We start from the raw sequence: 25983 nt of genomic DNA on the forward strand, positions 1-25983 counted from the left end.
AAAAGTAATAAAATGAATATTTAATAACGTTATGTATATAACATTCTCGTATCGAGATGTTTGTCCGGAATAATATAGAACTACTTGTAGTGTATTCTATGAATTTTGACTCACTGAGATGGGGTTGATTCGTCTCAATATTTTTAGAATTACTATTTTTGACGAACACATATTTAGACAGAATATAATATTTAAACGAAGACATATTTAAAATGAAACTAAAAAGGTGATTAATTGAAAAAAATAGTAATATGATATATTTTGCCGATACTTGACGGCAGTTCTATAGGATTATAAATAACAGTAGTTTGTGTATTATGCTATAAATTGAGTACTAAGGCACAATAATGAGGTGCCATACATTTCATATATCTTACCCGTCTTTGCTATTGGTATATAGAGCCGAGGTAGCAGTGGAGAATGATAGGATGAACATGAAGTTAGGTCAGATAGCACAATATGGTAAGTTCACTCAAAATTAACTAAGATGATTTCCAGGGAACTGCACGGAAACCTCCGTACAGTTGTGTCATGGTGGATTGTAGCCGTTAGTTACTTTTTCTCTTTTTTCTATGTATTGGCAAATCAGTGGCTTTTCTTCGCCCATTTAACCTTATTACATAAGAACCAGGAGTTACTATATTATATTAATTATTACTATATTAATCAAAGCAAATTCATCAAATTAACGTAAATTCGATATCCAAGATGCAATGGGGAAGTTATAGCACGTATAGTAGTTGCAGACTCGTAGGACGTGTAGAGGCAAGGATGCCAACCGTACGAGGATCCACGGAAGTTTGTATTAGATTTTGACCTACTTAAAATATGATTTAAGTATAATTTCCGAGGTTATAGAGTAAAGTATATAGGCAATTTAGGCAATTTGTCACTATGGCCTAATTGACCCGATCTCATCTTGAACTTATCACTCACCACTGGTGCCCCGCCAGTGTAAATCATTATCATCTATTAAAAAAATCCATGATTTTGTTTACTATCCTAGGGCTTGTCACATCTAATTTGTGACTTATATAATTTGCAATTTTATTTCAATTTATGAAATATATATATTTAGAATTGTGACTTCAGAAAATTTTTTGCTCTTTCCATCTTTTCAAGTGACAACCCTGCGTTTAGTCTAGCAAAGCGTCCGGCAAGTTTAGCACGTGCTAGCGTGGTGGTTAGCAATGGACTTACCCTCTCCTTTCATTTTCCTGATATATTGATTTTGATAATAGACAAAAGATGATAATTTCTTACGTTAGTAAGCAGTTGTCTAAATGTTTTAGCAAATAAAAATTATTTACTTCTAGTCTAAAATAAAATGTTATCGTTTTCTTGCTAGTACTTAGTATAACTGAGGTGTACGTAATATTAAGTGTTTAGTACCAATTACCAATCAGTTCATGGGGTGAAGGGGTTACTAATGGGGACTGTGAAGTCATTGCTGACACTGGAACCTACTAGGTTGACGTCCACGATACCTTCTGGAAACGATCTTGATTAAAATGCGTTGAACTCGGCACGATAGCTGGGTGAACCGATATGTCTTCATCTTCATACCGTTCACAGTTCATCTGTAGAGGACAATAGAAGGATGAATTTCAATCGTAAAGTTACAAATATATAGACATACACGCATTTATATTCTGACTGGCTATTTAACAAATAATTAATCATCGTCTGCTTCTTTCTTATTACATTCATTTCTTCCACTAATTCATGTTCGCAGTTATGTCGTTATTCACTGCCTTTCTTACCGTAATATATTTCATACAGTCCATCCATCTCTTTTTCGGCTCTTGTAACTATTCAAACGAACAAATAACTAATAATAACAATTTTATTACAAGAATTATATAGATTATACTTATCGCATAGTGCATTGTTTGTTCTAGGTGACCCCAATCGACGTGCACCAGTATTATCAAGAGCAGCTCATAATGACAACACCTGCCAACACATTAATGAACAATTAAGGAATTAGTGAATTAGACATGATAAGCATAACACAACAGAAATGGACGGCGTGAAGAAAATACATTCCGGAACACTGTATCGGTGAGTCTCTTATTATTATTAACCATAGATCCAAAAAGAGGGTGGTATAATTTGACGAGTATGAATATCTGTTTGCGGCAACGTTGCTCCTAAACGAACGCACCAGTTTTGATGCGGTTTTTTTTGTTTGAAAACCGACGTGATAGTGATGGTTCTTAGCTACAAATTACAAGCTCATAAGCCCTTTATATTATTGTTAGCACTTAGACGTGTAATGGCTATTTACCCGTTACACATCTAAGGTATAACCTCAAAGTACCTAAATACTTTTTAGGGTTTATTTTAGAGTTACGTTTTTTTATAATTAATTTGTGTATACAGCAGTAACTATAATCATAATTTTAGACTTTGTACTAAATTGGTCACAAGGCATACTTGTGTTTTTTAATCTATGATTACATCCACGGATCTCATTGAGATACACCCAAGTTTAATTTCGAAGGAATTTATTCTTAGGTAAAGTTGGTATGAAAGCTAACCCATAAATACAATGTGTGTATAAAAAGGAGTTCCTACGAAATGGTTTCGTATACTTACGGCCTAATTCACATTCATACGTCGTCTGAAGCAAGTCCGTATGGGACTGCAACTGGGTATTTGAATTCGGTCAATAAAAATCACATGTTAGGTATACATTGTAGTTTTATACGAAATTCATATTTATTAGATATCTTTTGTATATTTCATATAGCGAGGTAGACTAAAAAGTCTACATGGGGTGTACCTCAGTCTCACATTTTTCAGCCGCCAAATAGCATGCTTTGTAAGCGGTGTTTCGGTTTTAGTATGAGAAAAATACATGATATCAGAGGATTACCTCTGAAATGGCGACGCAGAAGTGGTAACATGGATAAGACGTGATAACGTGATGTCCGTAGTGTTGTTCATGGATATAGGCGATTATTTAGACGGTTACTACTACTACTTACCTGTCACAGGTGAGCTGTCATTCTGATTACATGGAAAAAGTATTATATCATTTTCAATAGACATAGTAAGTACATAAAACAAAATCACTATCTTGTATTGATATGCGTATCTGCATAAAATAAAAATAAACAGTCATATTCATGAACATAATGTTTGTATTGTGCGAGGAATCGAACGCGCAACCATCGGAAGCAAAGCGGTGTGCTAAACCACTACCAGGTCGTCAAATGGTATGCATGCATTGTAAAGTTATGGTACGTAATTGTGTAGAAATGAGAAGCACACGCCTAAGACAGAAGTTCCTATCTGAATGGATGCCGAACGTTATTCAACTCGTGTCACAAACTAGCATATGAATGCGTACCTCGCCCGTAGCCACGTTCATATATTGTTCATCAGTGATCCTCAATCTGTTTTTTTACCGAGGAGCTTGTAAATTATAGGGTCCACCAGTGCCATTCCGCAGATGTAAGGTGTTATACCTCTAAGTATGACATCTTGCTCGTATGGCAACGCATGAGGGATACCACACACGTCACATAGTGACGTTTCTGTCAGTTCGTTTGCTATGCCAGTTCCATAAAAGACTGTAAAAACTGTTTTTTGGGGTTTCAACGGATTCACAAGTTTTAAAAGTAAAATGTTCTAATTTTAAATTATTTTAATTAATAAGTAATTTTAAGCTTTAGCCTTTTCCCACGGGGTTACAGCCTATGTTATTCGCTAATAATATAAGCTATCTGTTGAAGAAATAATTTTTAAATTGGGTTATTTTATCCATTACTTCCAAGTATAGAAAATATAATCTTTCCTTTTTAGTATTAGTAGTAGAAACACAAACGTACAATTAACTAATCTACTTGTGTCATATTGTAATTTAGATCACTTTGCTTTTTCGTGGCAACCAAAACTTTAGTGTAAAACCAATTAACATTCTAAAAATTTAAATATTTTGCCTACCGTTTTAGCTCCGTCAGGCCAGGGGTGGTCCGCGGACTATTGGTTGAGAACCACTGGTGTACACTACAGCTGAGTGCTTGCGGTTACATAGGTATCCTGCCTATTCTATAATAGACAAGTTTTAATGAGCAGTTACAAACTAGTCTGTATTGTATTGTTACAGTTGCAGTGTACTATTTTAAATATACCACCTTCAACTACAATAGAACTCAACACACCGTTTGAATTTTTATATTTTTTAGAACTACACTCATAAAAATCGTTTCTCAAGTCAACTGCGTTTTTATGTGTACGAATGGCTAGTTATTTCAAATAGGTTTTCTTCATGACTTGACTGGCGTGTCGGTTTAATATATCACCAGGGATGTTCTCCGGTTCTATTCTTTTAGAATAGTATTTTCAGATGGAATAAATTATTTTGAGAAAGGTTGACATTGTAACAGATTACAGTATTCATAATTTTATTAAATGGATTTACCTGTAAATAATTTAAAAAATAATATTTATTTAACGATATGATACTCGTGCGGACCGTATTCATTGAATTCTTTTTATTATTAATTTCATGCTTTAGAAACAATTTTTACTTTTATTAGTGCCTTGTTATGACTCTATATAAATACATATCTGCATACACAAACCAGATATTGGTTTGTTTATATTTATCGAAAACTGTGGAGATGAGTTCTATATCGTCTGCACGTAGAGTCGTATTGAGATCACCTGAATTGGTTCGGGCGTGCCGAGTCGTTCCGCAGAACATTTCCCCTGCAAAAATAGCCCGCGTATCGGTGTACGTTTGCAAGGAAAAATCGCCACATCTTTCGCGAGCGCGGCACGGAGATGTAAGCAATTTGCACATTTATGACGCACAGGTCAATTTCGTGGGTGTATTCACTTCGAAATAGAAGTCGTTGAAGCAGGTAAACATTCCTTCCAGATCGTCTCGCTTCCTGTTAATCCAAGTTTTGTTACACAAGTTTTATGTATAATACAAAATAAAATATTTTAACTAAATACTAGCTGATCCGGCAGACTTTGTACGCCTTAATATCAGTGAATATAGTGTTAGTTGAATTAAGTTTTAATTTTCTTCCTTTTCGTATACGAAACGATTTTCTCAAAGACAAACGAGCAGAAAAAATATTAATGGGAATCCATACAAAATTGACTGAAAATTACTTCTCTTTTTGTAGAATCTACTCAAGAAAAATTATACCATTCTAATCTGATAAAATATTTATATGTGATATATATTTAAGAAATACATTATCACAAATAAATATTTTATATGCAATCAAGAATGAGAAATCTAATAGTTTTGTTCAGATTAATCGATGGTTCTGTAGCTTTCACTACAGATAAAAGTTTTGGCGTGAAAAGTTACTTTTTGCTGTTTTCCCTAAACACTTAAGCTGGCCGTATATTTCGTTAACGATCGGACTGTAATAAGTTGTTTTAGTTTTAAAAGTAATTTCTGTCTATTTTAAAGTTTACCGAAACTACTCATAGAACTTTCAGGCACTTTTAATATATTTTACTATTTCTGATGTGCTCATCGTCAAGTCTGCCCCTCTTTTCTTCTGTTTTGTGTCTTTTGATGACTAGGCGTAATTAGGCGTATCAAGTGTTCTAACTTCTCTTCTTTCATATCTCCCAAAGAGCTTTACTCAGATTCTATGAACTCTACCGTCGGTTTCAGATGTTTTGAAATGTGTTTTTACTTTAACTATTTTGAAAGTGGCATTTCCTGTATAATGTATAGGATTTGGTCTATTTGCTGATTTGTTGTATTTCAGTATATAGAGATCTATCGAAGCGTGAAGTAGCACCCATAAACCGCTTCACACCTGCCCAACGATGAATAGACCACATACAGATGTGTTGTTCACCAAGGTTGTCTATTGTTAGATAAACTCGTTACCTAATAGAAGCTGCTGTGAAAAAACACATTTCTACCGAAAGTCGTTCGGAGCAAATAAATTGTAAACAAACCTATTATCTAAAAAGAAATCGAAGATTCAATCTCGTATTCGAATGCGACAGTATTTTAACGACGAGCCCAAATGTCTGCAAGAAAATTTAGATATTTTTTAAGCATTTAGAATAGCAAACAAGTTGATGTCTCACCTGAGGGAGAGGTTTAAACAGTTTTTATGAAGAGCACCCTGGATGTGTGACTTTCTTGTTACCCCTCATACGTTTTAATAATTAGGACTAATATGACATATCTGCATTCTTTATAACTTTACTGCAATTTACCCTTTACATTTACTGCAATTTACCCTTTATATTACACAGCTATTTTAAAAATGACACAATCGACTTTGTTCAAAGTCTTGCTAGGTAAAATTCTTCGATATTAAGAATATATTTTATCTTCTACTTCTTTCGTATTATTATTACTATTGTCCAGTCGTAGACTGTAGACGTTAGTAACATGATAAGGAATAAAGATAGACAAGATGTTGAGAAACAGAAGAGTTTGAGCGTTTCAGACTAGTTAGATTTATGCAGAGACTCATAGATATTACACACAGTATTACCAACAGTTTAAACAAGTTTTAATAGTTTACCGTAATTTTATGTAATTTATACTCATTTTATTTAAACACGATACCATGCAAAACTGACAATGCGGAGTAGTATAATATTTATACTAATGTTATAAAGTTGAAGAGCTTGTTTGTTTAGTCGGACGCGCTGAATCTGAGGAACTAAATACTGATTAGAATTGAAAGGTTCTTTTAGTGTTGGTTAATATTTTTCGAGGAATATATAGGCACGCAGCAGTCTATAAATACAGAAGTGTACATTATATATTTTTCTTTATTATTATGTATATGTGCAGGTATCTTTCTATTTAAGTAATCTACCATTTTTCCTTCTTAATCGTCAACGGGTTGCTGCTGGTGTATTCGGAATATAGCTGGCTAATTAAATACATTTCTTTTGATATAAATCTAATAAAATATGCTGGTGGTTACTGCATTTACCATAATTTAAACATTCACTTGTATTGTCGTAATTATATGAAATTAATATCATTTGCAAAGAATAAGAACAAAGTTTTTTGTCAGTTCTTTTCAGCTCAAACTACATTCGAATATAACTGTCTGTAACATATAGACTTAAATGAATAAACATAATTTGATATGATTTTATATGAGTACTAGCACGATTGTTTATATCGACGACTATTCTATCATACGCCTAGGCAACAGTATATTGCAGTAAGGTTTGTTTAGAGTTTGATTATGCAGTTGATGTCGATATCGTTGCTATAATTTTATCATACTTGAGTTGTTATCGATTAGATAAATATGTCTATCAATGACATGTCAGTAGTCAGTATATTGGAAATATAGAATTATGTGTAATTGAGAGATAGAACACGTAATTTATTTATTGAAAGATTTTTTTTATTAATAGTAACGATACGAACGATATTGTAGACGGAGACTATTCTGTTTTGTTATAAATGTATTTATTATTTTCGCAACTGTAACGTTAAACAAGATAGACAAATAATGATTCTGAGCATACTCTAAAATTAAAGAAAAGAAATAATAATTTAGTCCAGCTAACTTTTTAAGATATAGTAGGATTTCCTTTGATTTACAATATTTACAGTATTCCACAAATTAATTAAGTATTTCATATACTAACGTTTTAATTTTTTTTAATACATCTAGTAATTTATACTAATGTTACATTACACGATAGTAACTTTTACGCTTAAAACCATTATTAAATTTTTAATAAATCTGCATATGTAAGTAGTTAAATCAACGTGACAGAAAAGTATACAATTCGTAGCACCGGTGTTTTCTATAGGAAATAATATAAAATATTCACCGAAATTGACTTTATTATTGGATGTCTGGTGCGAACTAGGGATGCGAACGAGATTCTAGTACAAATACGACATTTTTGTCCTTCGATACGAGGACATTTACATCCATTTGCATTGTCTCGTACAATGATGAAAATGTCCTTTGTACGAGATTTTGACATACGTAAATCAGTCAATATTATGTACGAGTCAAATTGATCTATTGTACGAGATTTTATCACATTTTTTATTTCTTCCTACAAGGCTGTGTTTTATAGTTGGTAACCCTAGCGCGAACTTGTCATCGGGGTGATTTATAACGAGATCAACCGTGCCACTCAGATTCGGTCACTTGCTATTTAAATTTAAACGTGACTTATATCCTATGAATGTTTGAGTATACATTGTACATTTATGGTTATTGTTTTTATTTTTAAGTCACCTATCTCGTTAATACGTACTCTTCAAAATATATTTTACTAACTGTGACCTGCGGGCTTTGTCACTTATTTTTACTACATAACTCATGCCAATGGGCGTATACCTATCCTCGTCATACAATCTATATTCACGGCGAATTCCAATAAGGTCTGTTTAAGACAACAAACAGATATACCTAAACGTATTTATGTTTAATACATACTTTAAATTCATTAGCATAATCTTCACTTTTTGGTGTATTTCCCTATCTCCCTATTTATCTTCCTATTTTTGACACCATTACTTTGGCCGTATCCTTCCACTAACGCATGTATTTCATGTAACGCATTTTTTACCCCATACTCACATTTCATTCTCATCCATCCTACATCCTACATATACCTTTGAAAAGTGATATTCGTATACATTTCTCATGCTTCTTCTAATCAGCACTACAAGGTGCCCACAAAATAGAATATGTGTTACACGATTATGATTGACGACGGTCTGGCAATGCTTTGAGACTTGACAAAGCTTTATGATGTTGCTTTTAGTTTTAGTATATTTTGATGGTTTTACCTTTTACATTTCCATTGCAATAACTATGTCTAATGTAAATTAATGTATTCATTATAATATATTATATTTATCCATCATGAATTAGCTGTCCCGATTAGCAAAAAAAAAAAATGACGCCAAATCTGTTTATAGTATCACCACTGAACAACTAAATAGCTATTTGTAAATTCTGTTAATGTTTATTAAATATTATTTTTGTCTAAAAGAGTCTAAATTGTTCAGTTTAGAGAACGTTTTTCTAAAAAATCTTTCATACTTTAAGTACAGCCGTTTTGAAGTGATGCGGTTTCATAACCCTACAATTGATTTTTAGTTATTTTTAGATTTTACTGTGTTTCCTCCTCCTTGTCGACTTCGCTCAATTAGTATATCTATGTATTCTTCACTTCTCAGTTGTTTTTGGATTAAATTATTCTAAATTTCGTTGGAACTGACTATTTTATATTCGTTTTAATACTAGGATAAATCGCTTATTAACAATCTTAATATATATATTCTACACTGCTGTTACATTTAGACTTCCTGCTTGGTATATGCTTTGTGTTGTTACGATATTTCTTGTTACTCTACACAATCCGTCGTTCTAAAAGATAGCCAGGTGTATTTACATGTCAGGTAATATTCAGGTCAATTCAGTAATTATGTACGAGTTAATTACTAGTTAGAATACGTTACCCAATCATAGGTCTAAATATTTCACGAGAAGGTAATTTTTAACGGTTTCGGTTCCAGTTGTCTTTATTTAAAATCCGAGCAATATTGTCTCTCGAATGTATTTATTATAGATGTGGGATTCTAGCATGTTTCGAACACAGTACAGGGTTTTTAAAAACGGTATCATGTCTACCTATTGTATTGTGGTACTATTTTTGGTTCAAATCCAACCGATCTGGGATTACGATCCTGCATAAATAAATCACTAAGACCTAATAAAAGGATGATAACCCTAAAGTGTTAGGATATTTTTAAATTAGATCCTTGCTTTCTTGGGCTCTGTGAGTTGAAATTAATCGTATGAAATATAAGCAGTTTAGTAATCATGCATATGTTTGCACGCACTGTGTACATTATCTTGTAAAGGTCGAGATACGTGCTTTATCATGTCCTTGTCTTTAGAAGAATTTGTCTTTTGACCCTATTATTTTATATAGAAACTACTATAGTCTGTAGTTTCGTCAAATTTGATTTAACATTAGGTTTTGGAAATTTATTACAAAAAAAAGGTAAGTAAAGAAATTATCATTTCTTTGTTTTTTTTCATATCGTGTTCGGTGAAGCACGTTTCGCCGAATTCTTATAATTCATTCGTTTTAAAAGTTAACAGTTAGTCTTGAATTTGTTTTTATTGTATATTACAGATACTACTTGTATTTATAATAATAAGAACGACGATTTTTTTTTGTGTTAGCAGTTTGTAATATATTTTTTATGATTATTCTATAAATTATCATATCTCTTCATCATAAGTATTTATATTGAATTCATGTCAAAAGTTTAAAAAATATATTGTAACAGCAGATATTACAATTATTGTAGATATGCCTGTTCTATCATCCAAATACAGTGTTTAATTTTATTTCTATTTGAAAAATATTGGTTGCAAAATATATTGGAAACTCCCAAGTCGGCAACTTTGTCATCTAGCGTCGAATGTGGGTGATAGTTTTTTCCAATATAAAAGAGATAATATGCATTGTCAGATTTTGACATTAGCATATCCGGTTCCTAGACGAAGGCAATAATTGACGAGATTTCTATATTTCGTATAATCGTGATGGAAAAAGCGTTAAAATATTTGTTATTCGACTTGCCTAATACAATACAATACAATGGTGTAAACTGCACCTTTATGGGTATTTAATAGCGGTATTTGAATATTATATCACATTATATGCATTTTCAGTTTGTTTTAAATTAGAAATTCTATTATTTAATTCAAATGAAGTTCCATCAAAGTGAAGACGTAAAACCGATTAAATTGAAGTGCCAATACTGTAATGAAAGCATTAATTGAACTTGTCCTTCACGCCTTTTAACTATGTTTTAGTGTAAGCACTGCACTAAAACATAGTACTCGTTTTAATTACCATTATAATTAGATTCTGTATTATCTACAGCTACATTCATATGGCATGTGTCGCTATTAAGTTGAGTTTACTCCCAGTTCTCCTCAACTGCAGTAGCTAGCTGAACTGGAGGAGGAATAGTAACAAAAAATTATGATAAAAGACCGATATATGAATAAATTTTGAGTTTGATTAAATGTTGTTGAAATTGTAATTTTGTTTATAATGATCAATAACTTTTTCATTGGCTTTGTTGCGCACTGACGATTTGATTTCACATCAATAGCCGCGTTCAAGTATCACAACTGTATCTGTTTTGAAAATTGATAAATAATTGATTAGGGACAGAAAAAAATTACTAAAACCTTTTCAGTAAGAGTTTAATATACATTACAGTGTATATTTTACGTATTTTTAGATGGGCCTATTTCTGGTTTGAAGGTTGAGATATGGTAGTGATTGCAGGGTACGGAAGTATGACACCTTACACACATCGCAACTTAATTTGGAATTTGCCTCGTGTTCAAGTATATAGGCGCCACTTGTCACTTTGTATCAGGTGGCAAATCAGCTTGAACTTGACCTTGGCCCTCTCTTGATTGAACTTGACGAATATAATTGTATTCAAATACTACATAATAATACTTCATTGTTCAATATAACTAATTTGTATGATTAAGACGCTGCGGTCTTGGGAATTAGTCACCGATTGATCGACAATGAATATATACGACAATAATATTGGCTTAGTCAAATGAATCAAGCGAATAGTAATCATTCCAAAGATTATCTATGTGTGGAATTATTTGTTAATTTTGAAAAACATTTAGGTTTACACATAGGCAAATAGTACACATATTTGTCGACTCGGCTTACGTCGTCCTGCCCGGTAAAGTAGAGCCACATACACACACACAGTTTTCAAACCATCTAGGAACCTATTGAAATATATACACGATATTTCATCCAAATCAGTCTGTCCTATAGGAGAAGTTGGGTGACGCATACACATACACACATATAGGTATTATTTATTTATAAAGTGCTTTAGTAGGAAATAACATTTATTCATAAAATTAGTTTGACGTATATACTACATTTTTTTACAGTTCCTATACATTTTGCTTTAGAATTCCATAATTGCTTTTTGTCCAAAATATCGTTCTTATCTTTACTTTCTCTCCAAATGTAGTCTGAAAGAAATTGCTTAGCGATAAGACCGCCTTTTGTATCAGTTACTGTACATTTACTATTTGAATTATTTTTTGTATTTGATGCAATTTGACAAAAATTAAAATAAAAAAAAACCCATGATATATGAATTGTGATTAATAGTTACATAGTGAGACCGTTTTCTAAGTAATCGTTCGTAAGCGCTTACGATAAAGATTGTAGTTTTTGAATATCGTCACTTTGTTGTGACATAACAGCATATTTTAAATAATAATTCAGAAATATTGGAGAATATGAATTGCCAGTAGCTTAGATTTCTCACATTTCGGTATGAAGGTACTTGATAAGGATATGGTAACAAAAAAATTACCGTCCGACTTGTCCCAGTTGTGGTAGTCAGAGACATTGTCCACTGTTGATGTTGTACTGAACATTTGACATGCCCACATTTCGTTTTGTTATATGTGTTTTTCACCGGAATGTTAGTCAGAAATATAATTGTCACAGTTTATTTTGGTATTGACTAGAATTGAACTCACGACCTCTTATGGGCGGAATTACGAGTAGTAAACCACTAGGCCACGACATGATTATTAATATACTGGTATATCTACAGATTTATTGACCACATGCAAAGCCTATGTAAAGCCCATAAGCTATTGATTAATGTGATCTTATCCGCTTGAAGGGTGCCCTAATACCTCTTGATTCCAACAATAATTGGTTTGTACAAATGCTGCGGTCAGTTTGAGTAAAAGAGATAATATTATTTACATTCTATTACGACAGAATGAGATGGCGTCCAATCAAGCTGCATATTAACTAAGAGCTATTGAAGTTTTTAATGTATACGTAAATTCAACGAAGAGAAACATAAAAGGAACATTTTTAATGAAGACTATTTAAAATAAGACTTACTAAAGAAAGAATTCTTTTTTTAATGTAAATAATTTAATGTTAAGTCAAAGTAATAAAATTAAAGTGATTAAATTTCACATTAATACCAAAGGTTAGGTATCTCTATATAGAATTAGTAAAGAAATGCGAAATTATGAAAGTCTTGAACTTTGCTTAAAAGGTATCAGAAGGCAGATAACTAAATACTATAAAATTTTAAACAGTTAATCTAAATGGCGATTTCCAAGACAAATTTTGGTCTGACTCTACCCCAGCAAATAAACAATTTAAGAGGATTGAAGTTTTGCTTTAGAAGTTTCGTGTTGGTAGGTGAGGTTTCTAAATTGGATTGCACAGTTTGAATGCCACAATCCAAACTCCGAAGTTTTCTGGTTCTAAAGAAACGGACTCATATTTTTGCACTGTGATTATATAAAATGATTATTATTTATTTTCAAGATGTTTCAATTTTAACAAATGGATAAATTTCATCAGATAAATTCAAAAATAAATTCAAAAAATATTTGTCCTGTTATGAATATCATATATTTTTATCATAATCTCTTGCCTCAAATTTGGCTAGCTACTTCGTAGTCTGCAAGCTTCATAAGTATTCTATGAATGTTTTCAGCATTATTAAAATTACTATTATTGTTTTGTTTCTTTTGCAACTGTTTTCTTTGTATTCAATACATTAATCGAGTGATATCGAGAGAACAATAAATACCCTTGTCCCGTGTGTTCACTGAATGCAGTTTTTATAACATTATATTTCATATTTGTGGGGATGAAAACTGTAATATATGTTATATGGGTTTGTTTATATTTATATATTTAGTTTCAAAATCTAAATTCAGTTGGCAGCCTAGCTACTGATATACAGTCTGTCAAGTCGGGGATCCTGACAACCATCCGATTTTATTTCAGTGGCCTTAAGATTCGATTCGTATTCCATCTGGGAACATGGTACTGTTTGCATCATATAGAATAAATGATATCTGCTGTCTGATGGTTGTCTTATTATGGCATTATATTTCTGTGATTTTGTATTAATTTGCAGACATCCGAGTTTTAAGCCACTATTTTCAATATTTATATTTGAGATCTATTGTATTTTATATGATTTTGATTCGATTGCATGTAAAGTACAAAGATGTGGTAATCATAATTATTACCTATGATTACATTGTGTCAATACTTTTGTTAATTCAGACTACTTGACGACCCGCTATGATACCTGTACTTAAAATTAGAGATTACTCAATACAGCCATCAAAGATGCTGAGCACTATATCAGTATGTTTACAAACTTTATCAAACGTATTATTTTAGTAAGTATATGTCCTCGGATTATTATCATTAATTACGATAAAAGTATTATTAATATTAATACTCTTAGATAATTATTTTACAAATCTCTTATTTGTCATTTTCTATTTAATAATAACTAGCTACTCGCCCCGGCTTCGCACGGGTGCACATGTATTATATATATAAACCTCCTCTATTATAGTTGTCCTCTATCTATTATAGGAATTGTATATATATTATATATAAAATTCCTCTTTCCTTGCTCTACCTATAAAAAAAAAACGCTATAAATCTGTTGCGTAATTTTAAAGATTTAAGCATACATAGAGACGGACAGACAGCGACAGCTTTATTTTATAGTATGTAATGATAATGCTGTGTTGTCTTCTAAATCTTACAGTTATAAAAACCTGGACAACTAAATTTATTAATGTAACGTATTAATATGTTATCTATGATATTATCTTAGATTCTATATATATATATATATACACTGGTATCACAAGTTTATTTGTTGATAGATGAAGTATGGTATTTTTTTCTTTTAGTTTATGTAGGTAAAATAACTATATGTATATAAATAACTAATAGTACACCACGAAATTGTGAGTTTTGTTTATACTAACATAATATAAAGACTATGTCTCTGGGGAATAATGTGTTTCAAACAGGAAAATAATTTTTCAAATCGGTGCAATGGTTAAGCAGTTTATTTTTTATATATTTCTTTTTTTATATTCTAATAATAATATGTATATATGCTACTATACCGTGTACAAGTAGTATAGCCATTAAGGTAATATAGGTGGTTACTTTACTCGTTAAAATGTTCACTCATTAGTTATCAGGCGCCCTATATTACAAATACCGCGTCTCCAACGATGAGTTGTAATTTGGTTACTAGCTAACAGCTGGGCACTTTACGTTCTCTTTCGTTAAACTAGTGTTTCCAGGCTTTATTTATTTATTTAATATAAAATAATAATAATGACAAAAATGTGAAAACATTTTTATGTTGAAAACTAATATTTAACGCAATGCAAAAAGAAATTGTTTAATTTCCGCTTAGTGTCGCTTTCATTAATATTATCTCGTACGTTGTTTTAGCGATTTTATGTTTATCATTATTCCGCTGATTTGGGTATTACATCAACTACATTATTAAACATTAGTTACCAGACCAACATCACCTGCGACACATACTGGTCATAGTGTGATTCTGTAGCTGTATAGCGTATAGTCTTACTCCTTCTGAGCTGTCCATTACTATTTAAGAATTTTTCAATTTGAACCAGTTGTTTCTGAGATTAGCGCAATCAACCAACCAAACTATTCTGGTTTTTAATATTAATATAGATTTGTGTGTCAGATGATTCTTTTTTTAATTTTGCTGTTGTTGAAGAATTGTAATACTAACCAGTATCGAGAATGAAAAGCAGTCAACTGTGTCGATGTTCCGTTATTTTATTTTTTATTAGAAAAGCACTCTTACAGGGGCTCCAAACACCTTTCTTTGTGAAATTTTATTATTCATTGACTTCCCCAAAACGGTCATTATCATCCTACCCATTGAAACTCGAAGTAGGTAATGCTTAAATCTTATCAATAATGTAACATTTGAGAAATAGGTTGTCTTCCCGTAGGGACGATATTTATTGAAAAAAAAAAAAGTAATAAAGTTGATGAACCTTTTTTTATATAACTGGAATGGCCAACAATCTGGCGGTGAGACATTATATCGTCACTTCTACGCACTTTCTAATTTACTGCCACATCCCAGCCTTTAACTGTAACCAATTTTCGAAACACAGAGAACTCTACCTCTCAAAGTATAGTAAACAAAACTTGCACTTTGGAGAATTAAATCTGTATTAATTTTTTTACATAGTTGGAATGGCAAACAAGCGGAGGGTCCACCTTATGATAAGAGGTGACCGTCGTCTATCGACATGATCAGCAGTAGCGCTGATCACATAATATATAACATGATATAGGGAGGGATATCATATTATCTTGATACCTTTGTTAGTCTAATTTAAAAGCTGTTTTGGCTGTATGGTGCAGGTTAGGGAGTGAAATTATAGGCATTAAATGGCATTTAAGTGGTATCTACATCTTAGTAGCATAACTGTAAGCATAGCGTAACTGATGTCACAGATGGTCATTTCTGATGTTCGTAGTATGCTATTCACGTATATAAACGAAGCTTACCGTTTATCGTCAGGTTGTTTGCCTTTCAAATTAAATAAAAAAACATAAAATCGTCCTGGTAATCCAATTAGTCGGCAACCCTGTTTGAGCATAAAACTACATATGCGTACAACTCGACAATTAGTGCTTGTGTACAGGCTACGCATCCGAGGAGTCTAATTCGAGTCTTACGGTAACTAATGAACGCTTGGCGGTCGCAAACTATATCACACTGATGTGATGTATAGCGGATATATTGCGTTGCATTGATTCAGTTAGCGAGTTGAGAACTCACAAGTTAGAAGCCTTTTGAATCATGGTTTCCGTAGTAATACATATATGTTGGTTTTGTACCTATATATTTGGCTAAATACAATCTACCATATATGCATGGTAATATTAGAATGCATCCTTTTCGTTTGAGGAGAAATCAGTGGGAGAATGTTATACTTAAAAATCCTATTATCTAATTATTAGTAAATTAGCTTTGAAGTTTTATATTTTGACCGTACCTAAAAATTATAATAATTTTAAAAATCAATAAGCACTGATATACTCTGTAACTTGTTTTATTTTATGGCAATGATGGTCTACGAAAACTCTTCAGGAATTAACCATTATGGCTTCCAGAAGCGACCACAAGGATGCAGATCAATTAAATGTTATCGTCCAATGGTGTCTCGCCGACTTATACAGTTGGGACAGGATGTTACCGATCAATCCATATTTTATGATTAAAAAAAATCCCACTTCTAGCTATGTATTTTTCCCCTGTAGACCTTGTTTATAAAAAAAACAATGTACAATTTTCCACCAAAAAATGACCAGTAATAAATAAAGTTATGCATGACGAGCATAAGCTAAAATAAAGTCCGTAGATTGATCATACCATCGTCTGTCGGGTCGGATAAAATTAGCAGCTGCAAGTCTTCTGAAGTCCATTAGGTTAATTATACCCAAGACTATATATAGAGGCGGCAGTTTATTATACCAGTTAATTACAATTGGCGACGTAAATTGGTTTTTTTATTTAGGAGGACATATTTTTTAACTGTACATAATGTAGGTACTCGTATATTAAAAAGTTATATCCGTGTTATAGCTAAATAATATAAATTCTAAGACTTGATGGATGTTGATTTTTTTATCGAGCACCGTAGCCTAGTTTACCAACTACCTCGATATATCTCAAATCTGGCGCCAAAAAGATATGTATCAACTTACATAAATCTGATAACCTTCCGATGATTTTAATCATAACGATAACAAAACAAGGATATCTAAAAAGCAATAGTAAGATTTAAATATACACAGCTAAATGTAGGTATATCATGTATACATCACAACATCGACAGTTGAAGATGTCTCTGACTGTCCCATTACATTACAGTCATTGTTTAGTCATATTTTCTTTAATTATTACACATTAGTGTCCTACGATGTATTAGTATAAATATAAAATCTGGAGAGGCATCTGGATCGTTTGAACATATTGTAATATGTTCATTTCAATACAGTTATAGATACTGCGGCTGGAGCCAAAAAAGCTGTCTGCAGTAAGCAGACGCTATAACCTACACGCTACTCGCTCTGGGAATGTTTGGTACATTATAATTCTATAAAGTATGTACGGAACAATATTTAGAAAATATTTGTATAGAGGTTCGAGTGCCACTTGCGTGAGTAAGACCTTATCAGTATTAGCTGTATAGTTGTCATTTTAATGTGTAGTATATAAAATACCTACTTTTATTTTCGTTAGCTGGTTCGCCATATTAATAGTAAAATATTCCATGGCAACTACTGGAAATTAATTGTACTATACCTAAAATTAGTGCAAATGTAATTGTCTACTACTACTACTACTAGGTGGTATACTACCCAGGGTAGTTTTCCCAGGGCTAGAAGTTGTGACAAAGGGGGTCTATCAAGAGCCTATACGCTCCAAGAAGAGTCAAGTCAACCAGGAATGATGCAGTGCGAACAATATGGTGACAAAATTTAATACGATTGAATGAACGATATTGTAGCACATGTAAATATTATTTTAATTATATAAAGATTATCTACTCTTTATTTTCTATAATCCTATCATCCTCTATATGGGTCGAAACGTAATGCAAATATAAAAAGCAATGAAACTTTTCTTTCTATCTGAAAACTCTGTACTGAGTAATAAATCTAAAAGGTATCTAGTGTTGCACGTAGTTTTCGAATCATTGAAACTTTGATAACACAAGCATTATTGATTGGTGTATTTTTAAATCTGTTATATGCTTCACTTGATGCACTCACTGTACTGTTCGAGTGATGTGTGCTATAATTGTGCCATTACCTCGTTAATTGCCATTAATTCCGGCAAGTATTTTCATTTTAGCACTTTTTTAGAGTAATACCTGTTAAATAACATACTTTCTTTGAACTTTGTATATGTTTTGATGTACTAAATTGTGGACATGGCTTTAATAGGATTTTTAGCTCAGAGCGCACAAATTTCAAATTTAGTATCAGTCAAAGGTGGATCACTTGTCAACTTAGAACGACTTAGAACTGTATAGGTCACCCTGACGTGGTACACTGCTAGCAATGTGGGCATTAATCTCCATAACAAACAATCCGCTTTCCTCCTCAAGAATAATTTTCTGTCATGAAAAATGCGGAATAATCTACTAAACATGCTTAACTTATATCGGATTGGACACGACAAAGCAATCGGGCGGATTTCGGCGGGCAACACATTATGGACTCTCCAGGGTCCTGAATAATAAATGCCGGCCCGCGATGGCCAAACACTCGACACTTAAATAAACGAATCAATTTATATAGTTCAGCGTATTCGGGGAACTATTTTGTAAATCAGCTTTAGGGAGCGCTTAAAGGGTTAACGTGCATGAACAAATTATGACTTTTCGCCTTCCAATTTATATTCTAACCTTTTGAATTCTTTGGTGTTAAGCAGCAATATAATTGTATTATTCATTTTTGAAGTTTCTGTCGTCTATAGACAGACCCGGGCATCAGGGATGTCACATAGAACATTATGGCGTATGTGATGTCCCCTGTGTTACTATTTCTGGGCTTTGTTGTGCTCTGTACTCTAAGATGTCTGTTATATTTCTCTTCACCGCAACAAATGTTGCAAAGTAAGTTACCAGTGGTAAAATTAAGTGACATGTAGGTAGCAGAAAGTAGATAGTCCCGCGTACGACTTTGTAGAAAGACTCCCTCCGGTAGAAATAATAATATAACTATTAAATATATCCATAATTTGTAACTACGAAAATATTTATCAAACTCTCAATTTCCTGATCAAATTGTGTTTTAAAGTAGACAATCGACCAGTATTTTTAAGGCATAAAGATTTGAATCGAGATATACTTCGATGTAATATATTACATCGCGTGATGTGAATAACATTATTGTAAGCTTAGGTATGAAGGCTGATAGGGATCAGTGGAAGAGGAAAACATACCTCGCCGATCTGACAAATGCAGGGCAATGATTATGTGCCATATCCTTTCGATATTAGATATCAGAAAGTAAATATCACATTATCATTACTGCAGCCTAGATTTCGCGCGAATTTGAATTATAATATAATGGGATTTAAACACAATCGATGTAAGCAATTAGATTGAATTTAATCTTGCATACATCTTGATGTAATTCATATCAGATCCAGATCATTTGGCAATTGTTTAATCATGTTTAATGTCAATAAAATAATCTGAAAATCGATAAGGTTTTAATAGGATAAGGCTTTATTTTGTTATGTTGCATTAATTGGATGGTCACTATAGAATATATATATGTATTTATATATATTATACCAGCTCACCATTGAACTAATTAAGTAATAAATAGATTGATTTTGCCTGAAGAACGTCTACTCGATCAGATTCCACGATGGATATGAAGGGACAGGCAGAAGTTATTTACTGAATAATTCCGGAAAAATTTAAGTATTGTTTTTAAACAGCTGTCTATATGAAAACGAAATTAATGGTTCGTTTGGTGTATATGTTCGCAGTATAGAAAACAATCTGACAGTTTATTAAATGAAAAGCGATAACCATTGCTATAGACATGAACTGCACCACCGACGCAACGTCACAAAATATATAATGATACAAAAAACGTTGCTGTTCCTGAGGGCTAAAGTTTATTATTAATTATTTAATATTACATACTTTTATAGCGTTAAATTCGCTACGTACCTGTAATTACCAAATAAAAGTAAATATAAGTTAAGTTGTCGGCTAACCCTTCTGTTCTGAAGTGTTTCAAGTATTCTATTTTTGTTTCAGCAACGGTCCGGTGGAGGGCGCGTACGGTCCGCAACACAGTCCGGTGTCGCGGTCGGACGCCTCCACCGAGGACGCAGAATTGTCGGCTGCTCTAGCGCACCAGCATCACTTAGCTATGCAGGTCAGTTGGAGATTTGATTAGTATACTATGCCTATAATATGGGTTGAATGAAACAGCCATAATTAGTCCACAAAAGTTTGCAGTGTAATACGACGGAATGCAAAGAGTAATTATGTGTATGAACGATCTAAAACAGATCGAAAATAAATAGCAGCTAGTTTTTCAGGTATGTTTATGTATGATTTGTGATATGGGAATGACCTTAGATATACAAATTACTTAGTAATTGGCCAAACCAGCATATTTGTTAATGAATAGAATTTATTATTTTCTCTTTGTCCATAATGTGTATTTAGTGTAATAATATGAAATGTATTTTACAACACATTTTACGGACATAAAGCGAAAATGAAACAATACCTTTGTAGGAAATAATACTTTTATTGTACTAACTACATTAATGTACAATATATTAACTGTATTTCTATGTAGTGGCGTAATTGTAAACAGTTGTAAGTGGTATACCTTTCTAAGAGCACATCATATTGATCAAAACAGGTTTTGCATTTGCATTTAAGCATGAAGCTTACAAAATTGTTTGTAAACTTCATGCTTAGTGCCTGCTACTAGCTACACTGGCCGTTATTTCACTAACTTTATGATTATTGTAATCAAGGAATACAAGGAATTATTGACTACAAAAACATGTTTAAGCCATCTGTATTAAGAATTAATGGAAAAATAAGTTTATATCGTAATTAATGTATACATACCTAGTCATAAATTCAGCGATGTTTTGTTTTCTGTGTGTTGTACTCGGTAACTTCAATAAAAATTGATCCAACTTTAATAATTCAAGTTACTATTAAACATTTAAACTTAAATGTATTATTCAAATGTTGCTATGACATAACTATGTCACAAGCGATTTTAGAGATTAGTCACATGTTGGTTTCAGATAAATTATTGCAGAAATATTATTTCTTTGTAACTATACACAAAGTTATTGTAACGTTATTGCTTAGAATAAGTTAAAAATTGCTTGATAATATCACTCTGTCCACACACTTCGATAAATGTGTGAGGTATCTGATCTGTTATTGTCTTTACTAATCATATAATACTAAATAAAACGTATATATTGTATAAGCTGTTGATTACCTAAATTTAAATAAAATAGTAATAGTAAAAAATAATAAATAAGTAGTAAATTGTAATAAAATGAATAGTAAAATAGTTGTTTTGGTACGACAATATTTTTTAACGTGCTAAAAATGTAAAATAATATTTTTTATAGGCTGGTGAATACCAAGTGGGGGGCGGTGTGGGGGTTGGGGTGGACGCTGACTACGGCCAGTACGTTTCCTCCCCTGCTACACATTATAACCATATGGGACACCTCACTATGGCGCCATCGCAGAAATATCCACATGTGAGTACGCTAGCTATTTGTTCATTCTTTTCTATTTTCTCTCTCTTTTCTCATAACCGACTGCAATTTGGATTGCATATGTCTGTAAATATTGTTCTTTTTGTATTATTAGTAAATTTCAACATTCAACAAAACATTTTATTTATATCATTTTTCCATACTAATATTATTGAGGGCGATAGAATTAATGTACATGTGAATGAATGTATATGTGAGATTATTGAAACAACGGATAAAAAATTGTAAACACCTATAATGAACAGTAACAGTGCAAATGTGACAATAAAATAAAATGTCAGTTTTAAAAAACTGTAAAAAAAGATATACAAATTTTGTTGCAAAAATATATGTATAAAAGTTTAACCAGTTTGCAACAATTATAAATGTGATAGTATGTCTGTCTGTTACCTTTTCACTTTGAGTGAAGATATATTGTATCGCGACGACGGATATAGTGCTAATAAGCAGACAAAGTTGCAAATAACGACTAGTTTATTAATAAGTCTCGGGCTCTGCTCGGAGTTTTTCTCCCAACTACGAAGGACTCGGCATTGTGAATCCACGGAATGCTAAGAAGTTCAACTCTATTTATGTTACTTATATAAATTGTCTCTTATAACGGAATAAAACATTCAGCAGACAATAAAATTGACTGATAGCGCGGACGTTATCATACTTCCATACGAACGCTCTAAAGTCAAGAAGTATTACAAACTCAGGTATATAATAATAAAAGTTTATGATTTCTGTGAATTTGTGTAGCCTTTATATGTCCTCAACTGAAGAATCCCATATGAGGTAGTCAGAGATGTCAAATATCCATGTTATGGTAAAAGTTATGCTTGCGTAATTTGTTATTGGTTTTGTTTCGTCGCTTGACAGTTAGAAAACATTAAATTGATACACAGTTCGAGTTAATATTCGATCGCTTGCATGATATGTTCTACTTTAAAGACTGAAATATTGCACTGAAGTTACTTATTCGACAAGTATTATAACTAAATCCTCAGGAAGGGTAATATAAAATTGCTTTTAACAATAAGGTCGACTTATAGTAATTATCCATGTTCTTTATTATGTTATTTATCTTTTCATTACTATTTTTTAAATATAAAGTGTAAGCGTCTAAGTGGATCGAGGACATCATTGTTTTTCATCCATTTTATTGTTTTTATCAATACGCGTAGTGGTTTTCAGTCCAGTTGAAATGATAAATCGATTTACAGGGTTACCATATTCTGTCAGCTAGATTGCCAATCCAGTTGCGTGAGACAATAGAAATAATTATTCATTCAAATAAACTTTATATAAGTAGTTTTTAATAGTCATATTTTTCTGATTCTACCACTCATTCGGAACGTAGATTCATCACAAGAATATGGATCAAGAAACTTGCGTGTTCTTTTAAATAAATCTTTTTCGATTTATTTAAAAGAGCAACACGCAAGATTCTTGAATTACATTTTTAAGAAATATGTGTACATTGTGACAAACTGCCAAATAGCAAAGTTGATATAATAAATGAATGATTACTTGATAGTCTAGTTATCAGAGCAGACCAGTCCCTAAATAATTGTTGTAGATCACAAAATTAATAAAATCTGTATTTTTGTTTCCAGGTAATGGATTCGGTGTCAGTGAGCGGTGGTGGAAGCTACGGGGGCGCGGGGGGTGCCGGCCATTATGGTACCTATGGCCATTATGGAGCCGCGGCGTACCAACCGCAGCCAACCTATATGGTCGAGCCTCACATGGTCGATGCTCCACCACAAGTTGCTGCCTATTTGGGACCGGTACGACAGTACTTTCTTTAATTTACAAATAATTAAGAACCGACAACTATTTTTAAATTACAACTAATTAAGAAAGCGATGCCGAGGTGGGTGTACAACTTCGCATTGTTGTCCAGTGACGTAGGTCTTTCTGTTATGCGTGTAATATTGAGGAAATCATGGGATCTTACCACGGTTTATTCGTTGCTATCGGGTTCTTGATATTGCAATCAAAATGTCGGAAATTCAATAACAATAATAAAACGTAGTAATATTCCCGTGATTTTATTAAGATTTTGTGTGAATAATGCTTACGTCGTATTAAAAACAGGGTAATCATATATTCAAAATACTGTAAGAAGTCACTAAATAATAGTAACTAAAATAAAAGAAACAGTATCAAATTCCGTTGCGTAGTTTGGAAGAAGGGGTGTAACAGATAGGTTAAAAGAGCGACTTTGCTCTATATTGTTATGTAAATTTCTAATTTTTGCATCTAATTTGCATAGCTGCTGTATAGGCCAAATATTAATTATGGTTAATTAATTTGCAGGAATATGGTGAAGGCGGAGGCAGTGCGTCACCCAGGAGTGCCTCTCCCGGGGCATTACCACAGCACAATTTGCATTTACAACAAAGGTGAGAATAAATATTTTTGTACTTATTGATTAGATTTTTCGATTTTTATGCATACATCTAAGTATATTAATTATTCAATTCTAAGTCATTTCAGCCACATTTTGTTAGTGCTAATATAAGTTTAAATGTGTATACGTCTCATATTTGTTAAATTATTTTTTGTTGTCTGTATTTGTAAATTTATTAGGATTATATAGGAAGTTATGATTTACGTAGGTACGACTCAGCATCGTTGGAGCAACTGGGACGGCATTATTGTGTGACGTCACCGCGCGGGGAGTACGCGGCCGACGGCTACGGTTACCAGCATTATCCAGCAGCGTACGACCCACCGCCGCATCAACCGCCACCGTTCAAGGTAATATCCCAATGTCCTAAGAAAACGTTATATTATTAAACACCTGTGTAGGAAATTATGCTAATGAATTATTGTATATATTATTTAAACATTACCTACCCTGACATATACAGTTTTCTTATCCTTCGGTACAAATAGTATCTCTGTTGGTTTGAAACTTTTCGTGATGAAATTTTTTAATAAAATTTTATATGAAAATAAATTGTACCACTACAAAGGATATATTTTTTATTTCCAAAAACAGGTCAAATCGCGGGTAAAAGCTAGTTAACAATACAGTACCTTATAGTACCCATAAAACATTAAAAAATAATATAGTAACTTGATTTCCACGTATGACTGCGTAGCCTACTTAGTATAAGCTAACGCTAGCTAATTATTTAAAAAAATAATTTACACTACATTACTAACATACGTCATATATGACTGACATCAATGATTTTATGTCAGTCATCTATGTAATTCAGTAATTTATAATCTGTATATTATAATGTGAAAGTATCGTATAACCAATAATTTTTATGTACAAATGTATTGTGATGTAATTAATAGACATTTTGTTTTACAGGATTCGCAAAATGGACTTAGTCTAGGCAGTGCTGGTGGCCAATCAATGTATGGTGATGAAGAGGAGTTGCAGAAGCAAATGGCGGGGATGGCTTTAGGTAGGTGCATACACGCTAATTAATATCTAGTTATATACTTTAGTGTAAAGTAGAACATCAAAAATATAATTATTAATTAATCAATCTTCTCAGGAAAGTTAGTCCTGATAATGTAGTCAGACGTAATTGTCTAATGTTTTGTGGGCGTACCATGATGTAACCAATTGTGGTTACATACATACAATTGTGGCTGTAAATATTCAAATTAAATAGATTTATATAATTTCAGCGAATCTATTTATATTTTATCTATTAAATTCGTAATTTTTGTTGGTGTCGGTGTATTCATCAGCAAAAAGTTTGTAATGAATATAAATTGACACA

The 25983-nt window shown here is 32.4% G+C and overlaps 1 protein-coding gene across 1 annotated transcript in view; it reads left to right on the forward strand.

The window, feature by feature from the left end:
- The window catches only part of LOC131851432 (catenin delta-2), a 41792-nt gene that overhangs the window by 4224 nt on the left and 11585 nt on the right, over nucleotides 1-25983 (forward strand). Inside the window, exons 2-8 of the mRNA XM_059201934.1 lie at nucleotides 1902-2064; nucleotides 20733-20853; nucleotides 22091-22225; nucleotides 23845-24018; nucleotides 24551-24636; nucleotides 24853-24994; nucleotides 25563-25659. Coding sequence (XP_059057917.1) covers nucleotides 2024-2064; nucleotides 20733-20853; nucleotides 22091-22225; nucleotides 23845-24018; nucleotides 24551-24636; nucleotides 24853-24994; nucleotides 25563-25659 — 796 coding nt within the window. The 5' untranslated portion in view covers nucleotides 1902-2023. The remainder of the gene's footprint in view (nucleotides 1-1901; nucleotides 2065-20732; nucleotides 20854-22090; nucleotides 22226-23844; nucleotides 24019-24550; nucleotides 24637-24852; nucleotides 24995-25562; nucleotides 25660-25983) is intronic.

This window comes from Achroia grisella, unplaced genomic scaffold (genome assembly GCF_030625045.1).
Source record: "Achroia grisella isolate CSIRO2021 unplaced genomic scaffold, CSIRO_AGI_Agris_v1 utg1174, whole genome shotgun sequence".
Lineage (NCBI taxonomy): Eukaryota > Metazoa > Arthropoda > Insecta > Lepidoptera > Pyralidae > Achroia > Achroia grisella.